The 6,524-nt window shown below is 58.9% G+C and overlaps 1 protein-coding gene across 1 annotated transcript; it reads right to left on the bottom strand.

The window, feature by feature from the left end:
- Nucleotides 1-483: 483 nt before the first annotated feature.
- On the bottom strand, nt 484-3,480 carry TRAF4 (TNF receptor associated factor 4). Its single transcript, XM_006095534.3, has 6 exons — nt 3,221-3,480; nt 2,570-2,674; nt 2,341-2,502; nt 2,090-2,251; nt 1,857-2,012; nt 484-1,590 (listed from the first exon to the last, which is right to left on the bottom strand). Exons 1-6 carry the CDS (start codon nt 3,407-3,409, stop codon nt 958-960), a joined length of 1,407 nt encoding a protein of 468 aa, XP_006095596.2. The 5' UTR covers nt 3,410-3,480; the 3' UTR covers nt 484-957.
- Nucleotides 3,481-6,524: the final 3,044 nt, after the last annotated feature.

Here is a 6,524-nt window from a genome sequence, read left to right as displayed (position 1 = left end):
CCACCGAGGTGTATATGAAAAGCAAACGAGTATGGATGAGAAAATCCAAGCATTGTGTACCTCAAAGGCCCCTTTGCTCAGCTTAGTCTCTGGATGTGGGCTGGGCTTTGGAGTTAACATTCATCAAGCACTTATTTTGTGCTAGGAACATGCTTTATCTCTCTCATTAAATCTTCAATACAGCCTACTAAAATAGGTTATATTATGTTGATAAAAACTATATTTCACTTGATGGTTGTATTAAATAAAATAATGCATGTACAGTGTCTGCCACATGAAAGTAATCACCACCAGAGGGCAGCAGCAGGCATCTCTTCCACACAAAGCCTGGTGCACTTCCCCTGTCGTCCACCAGAGGGCGACCCGTCAGGGCAGCTGATCCTGGGGGCAAAGGAGCAGCCAGTCTGACTGGTCTTTGCTTTCACAGTTGGGCCCAGCCTTCCAGGGCCCTAATCAACCCAGATGAGTCAGACTGGAACCAAATTAATAAATACAATTCAAGATTTATTAAAAATCAGGGCTCCCTGCTGTGCCCTCCTGGCACTAAGTAAATAAATAACCAGAAGACACAGAGGGAAGAGAAATCAGATCTCAAGACAGATTCTTTAACTACCCAACTCTCCCTCCCCCCAATGGCTCTTGGGACATAGCACCAGCAGGCACCTCAGTCCAGGTAGAATGTGGCCGGCACCAAGGCATGTCTGCCCTGCCCAGGAGAGGAGACAAGCCCTAGGATCACTTGTTTCCAAGCCCTTGATGACCCCAAGACCTGCTCGGCCAGGGCTGAAGCACCAATAGGAGGCACCTGAGGGTGGTAAGGAAGGGGGGAGGGGAAATAGGGTAACAGAACCGAGGCTGCAGAGCAGCTGAAAGGGGGTCCTGCCCCCTCTCCAGGTTCAGCCAGTGCCTGACAGAGGTCATGTTCCACCCCCCTTTGTCCTGGAGCCCTGCCTGTGCTCAGCTGAGGATCTTTCGTGGCAATTCAACTGAGGCCCGGATGAAGACTGCATCATCCCGCACATAGTTTCGCTTGCGGATATCCTGGTGGGAGATGAATTTGGGGTAACCAAAACCCAAAGAACTCTCATCCAGGGAGCCCCGCCAAGTGCCTGGTTTTTGGAAATTCTTCCAGTTTGGGTCAGGGTGAAAGGTCTCAGTGACATGCTGTGGCTTAGCCAGCCCAGGGTCGCTCTGATCCAGCAGGGAGAAGGTGACGCGGCGGGCAAAGGGCCACTCAAGGAGATTGTCAAAGGCACCTGGCAGCACGCGAATGTACAGCGAGAGATGTGTGCCTTCACCACTGCCATTGCCATTGAGGAATGCAGACACCTGCAGCTTGTAGCCATACTTATGTGTGTAGAAGGCTGGGCTGAAGCACTCAAGGTTGGGCTTGGCTTTGGCCTCCTGTAGCCGGCGCCCATAGCTGCCAATCTTCCAGATGAGCACACCATCACTGCCCACCGACAGCTCCTCCAGCTCTCGCCGCAGCTCCTGAAGCTCCTGCCGCTGACGGCTCACCAGGGCACACATCATGGCCAGATGGGGCTTCACACTCTCCTCCACATGCCGCGCCATTGCCAGCTTAGGGCACTGTTGGCAAAGCCCCAGGCCATGGGGGAGGGGAGGAGAGTTATCAGTATGGGCAGGCCCAGGGTAGAGGGGAGGAATGGGTACAGGGTGGCAGGCACTCCATTCTGATTAAGGTTGAGGGCACTAGGAGGATGAAGCTGGCCAGCAGGGGGAAGGACTGAAAGCTTCAGAGCAGCAGAGCAGGGACCGCCAAGGGGCTCAGGCCCTAGTCTATGCCAGGCTTCAAGGATCAAGAAGGGGACTGACAGGAAGGAGGGGCATCTCACCCTGTGCTTGCAGCCGGAATCTTTGAATGGACACAGCACCAGGGCAGTGCTACAGCTGTCCTTCAGGTGGCCTGGCAGGTCCTCCCGAGCCACGGTGCCCACGCCACACTGGTTGGGGCAGGGCACAGGCAACCTCGGGCACTGGTACTGGTGGCTCTAGGGCAGCAGAGACAGTGGTCAGTAGCCTGACTCCCTGCTACCTGCCCCACAGCCCAGTTCAGAAAGGGCCTCACCTGGATGGTGTCAAAGACGAACTCCTTGGTACAGTAGGTGCAAGGCTGGGTGCGCTTGGGGCACTCAGAGGTGGCATGCTGGGCCAGCAGCCGCCGCATCATGCGGGCACCACACTTGTTCTCACAGTACACACTCTCTTGGGGACACACGCCCTCGTGGCTCTGTGGAAATGTCAGAGGGGCTGAGTTAAGGGATCCCCAGGCTACCAGGTGCCCCACTCCCTCTCTACCCTCAGCCAGACCCCACTCACCTCAAAGGCCTCTCCACTGAAGTCACAGCCACAAAACTCGCACTTGAGGCGCCGCTTAGGGCAGTCGTGTTGCAAGTGTGCAGGCAGATCTCGGCGGCTCAGCTTGGTGGGGCAGCGATTGGGGCAGGGGACTACATTGAAGCTGCAGGTATTCAGGTGGCCCTGGCAGGAAGAGCTGTGGTTAGTGCCTGCCAAGAGAGGGGCAGTCCCCACCCCATCTGAGCCTCACCTGTAGGTGACGAAGCGGCCCACTCCAGCGGCAGCCCTCCTCACTGTGGATGCAGCGGATAGGCAGGCCCAATACCTGTACCTCCAGCTCTGGGTCCGGGTAGATCTGGGGGCGGGAATGGGGGAAACAGGTCAGGGTCAGAGCCTGCTACAGTCCCCACTTCCTGCCTCCTCCACCCCCAGATAGGCTAGCTCTATCTTAGAACCAGCCACAGTCTCTCCTGGGCTTTATTCCCCTCTGTGCCCAGCGATAGGGTAATAGAGTATCTGCTCTATTGCTGGATCCCAGGGTCCCCAATATGCCTGCACATGACCATCAGCCTGCTTAGTTGCAAGCAGCCCTCAAACCCCCTGCCTCCTTCCCTCTGGTGGAGGGGTCCTGGCCCTCAGCCACAGGTCTGGCCAGCCATCCAGAGGGGAGGGGAGCACTTCTTGTGGCACAGAGCAGCTCTGTGTACCCCCACAAGCTGGGCATTGTGCCTGCCCTCCGGGGCAAATACAGGCCTCATTTGCAAACTGGCCTGGTGGGAGGGAACAGGCCACCTTTGTGGGGGCACATGATTCGGAAGTACTAGGTTGACACTGGCCCTGAGCCTACTGGCTGCCAACCTCCACCAAGGGCAAGAGCTTCTGCCTGGCTCTGTGGACCCACCTTGGCATAGTCCAGAGGAAGCTGGTCCTCAGGGCATTTGAAGACTCCTTCGCTGAAAGGAGAGGAGACAGGGTCAAGACTCCACACGATAGCCCCGTGTGGCTCCGTGGTTGAGCGCCGACCATGAACCGGTTCGATTCCCCCAGGATACATGCCAGGGTTGCAGGCTGGATCCCCAGTAGGGGGCATGCAGTAGGCAGCCAATCAATGATTCTCTCATGGATGTGTCTACCTCTCTATTCTTCTCCCTTCCTCTCTCTAAAATCAATAAAACATATTTTTAAAAAAGAAAAAGAATTGTGTGTTTAAAAAAAAGACTCCACACTATGGGAAGGGAGAACCCCAGGCCTCACCCCCTTAACGAGGGCAGCCTCTTGCCCTCACCAGACCGGTTCTGAGGCAGCCCCACCTGAGGGGAAGCAGAGTCCTGAGGGTACCGGCTTCCCCAGGACCCCAGAAAATCCCAGCTCTTGTCCTGGGAAGGAGAGTTCTGGCCCAGTGGAGGCGGAGACAGCTGCCTCAGACAGCATTTGGCCAACAGGTGGCAGCTGGCACCCCTCCCCCAGGATGGCAGCTGGACTGGGAAAGAACAGGCTGCCCAGCCATCCCCTCCCCCCAGGTTAGTTTTCACTGGCCTGGGCTGAAACCTGCCGGGGGGGGGGGGGCGGGGAGCAAGGTGAACAGGGATAGGCGGAGATTAAGTGCCAAAGCTTCCCAACCCCTGAGGGTGCCCAGCCAACAACCATGGGCAAAGGTCAGCTTGGGGCCACTTTACCCCATCCCTTCCCTCCCTCTAACGAGGGTGTGTCTCCTAAAGCAAAGAGGAGGAAAGCCTCCCTCCAAGGCACTGTGTTTACACTCCCAACCACTCTTCACCACTTGTCTCTGAGAAGGGGCTGAATATCCCGTTTTGCAGATGAAAGAACAGAAGCTACAGCTGAAGCAGCACCTGGCTATGTTTGTCTGAGTCCACAGCTCTGACAGGTTCTGTTTTACGGTACAGCACACAGAAGAGGGGCTAGGACAAGAAAAACTGTCCAGGCAAGCACCGCCAAGACTCTGCTCATGGCACTGCATGCAATCTGAAGCCTGTTGATCCTGCCCGCTGCCCGCCCTCTCCTCCACCCATCCCCAGCAGGCTGTTAGCACTCAAGGAACCTGTGAGCATGCCTCCTTCCGCCAGCAAGACCTTGCTGACCCCAGCCAGGACCAGTTACACCTGGCATGGCCTAGACAGAGCAAGGGCTCACCCAGCAGGACTGAAGGCCCTCGGGCATGGCATTTCTGGCAGATGTAAGTCATGTGGGAGGCAGGCAGGAATCAGAGCGAAGCAGAGGCCACATGGCAGCCCTGTCCATAATGTCCTCTGCAGGACCTGGGCAGTTCATGCCCCAAATGCCCAAAGGATTTCTAGCACTCACCTCCTCTCCCTGACCCCACCACTACCACTGGCCATGCCACCAAGCAAATACATGCCCAGGCACTGATGAGGTATGCCTATGCCCACAGGGCAAGCAGCCTTCCTGGACCAACCTGGCAGGAGTGGGGAAAGAGGGGTGGGCCATGGGGGAGGGGGTCTGCTTGGCTGCTTAAGGAATGTGCTGACTTTATGGTTTTGGAGACAGGGAGGGGACTGAGGCAAGTCCCCGGGCTTGGAGCAGAAGATTAGCCCGGGGCAGCTTGGGGCCCAGCCAGGACAAAGGTTCCGTCCGTGCTATGGACACGCTTGCTTGTATGGTATCCTGCGGTGGTGAGAGGCAGAGCCTGTCCAACCACCTCTTCCCTCCTCCCTCCAGGGGCCTCAGCTGCAAGATTCAGGCACCAGGGGAAAGGGGGAGGCAGGGGCAGAGACTGCTCCAGGCTGTGCAGTGGAGGCCCAGGCCCAGGGGAGAAGACAGGATGGGGGGAGGGGGCAGTGGGAGAGGAAGAGGGGATTTCCGGGAGGAGGAGGGGCAGAAGCAGCGGAGGGGCGGTGGAGGAAAAGGGGCCTTGCAGCCCCTCCTGGATCCTTCCTTGAGGCAGTGTGTGTGTGTGTGTGGGGGGGGGGGGGGTCAGTATAGTGGGGGGGGGCGGGGGTCAGGTTGGGCTCATCTGGAAACCAGAAGGCTGGGAAAGGGCATGGAGAAGACAATGGGGCTGTGTGTCTAGGGGAGAATGTGTGTACGCTGAAGGGAGGAGGGAGGAGGGAGGAGGGAGGGGGTGGGGAATAGGAGGAGGGGGCAGCACAGCAGCTTGTGCAGGAGCATATGTGAGGGCAGGAGCCGGCCCAGGCTGTGGGGAACGGAAAACAAAGAGCCTGCTGAGATTTCCGCCTGGCTGGGGGCTGCAGGACGGACGGAGGGACGGAGGGACGGAGGGAGGGAGGGAGGGAGGGAGGGACAGTGCACTGAGGCAGGAGTCCTGGCGATGCTCTCCTTGCCCGCACCCTCAGCAAACAGCCTCCAGGCACATGGCAGTGCCGGACCCAGCCTCCCTGTGATCGTGGACAGACCTCCCCACACGGGCCCTGGGCAGTTCCCGGCGTGGGCAGGAGATTCCCGACACAGGGCGCCCAGAGCCAGGTGACCTGGGTCCTCAGAGAACAGGGGGCGTTGGTGACACCCAGGGTGCGCCCCCCTCCCTGAGATCAGAGGCCGTCCGCGTACTCCGACCCCGGGCAGCAGGGCCACCCACAAGGTTCCCGCTGCAGAGATCTGAGCGCCACGGCCCCCTCCCTATTGTGTGACCGCACAGCCCGGACGAGATCCCAGCTGAGCCTTAAACTGTGACCACGGGCAGGTCGCAGCCTTCCCTGAAGTTCTCCTCCCACCATCTGTGAAATGGGAGGGCAGCTGCCGTTCCTGCCACGTTCGGAAAACCCAGGGGTTCGCCGGACGGGTGGGAACTCCGGAAGTTTAAGGTGCAGCGCGGGAGGGAGGCTCTGTCCTCCTCCTCCCGGGACTCAAAGTTCAAGGATGAGGCCACAGCGGCTCCCAGGTGAGGGGGCAGGGCCGGCCCCGGGTCAGGAACGGGGCCTGGGCCCCGCCACCCGCAGGGAGGTACCGAATCCTCCCGACCGGGCGCGGGGGCCGGGGGCACCGCCACCCTCCGGGTCAGAGCGCGGGGTTCTCCCTCCGGCCTGACATCATCGCCGCCCCGTGATGTCACGGTGGCCGCCCGTGAGGTCACCGGGCCACGGCGCAGACAAAGGTCCGGCGCGCCTCCGAGCTGAGCTCCTATCATGAGTCAAGCCCCCTCCCCAAGTCCCATTATGAAAGATGTTTGTCCATTGTCTGTTTTACCAACCATAATTAAATGTAGACTG

Source organism: Myotis lucifugus, unplaced genomic scaffold, assembly GCF_000147115.1.
Source record: "Myotis lucifugus unplaced genomic scaffold, Myoluc2.0 scaffold_157, whole genome shotgun sequence".
In the NCBI taxonomy this organism is placed as follows: Eukaryota; Metazoa; Chordata; class Mammalia; order Chiroptera; family Vespertilionidae; genus Myotis; species Myotis lucifugus.
This window is presented reverse-complemented; position numbering and strand designations above follow the sequence as displayed.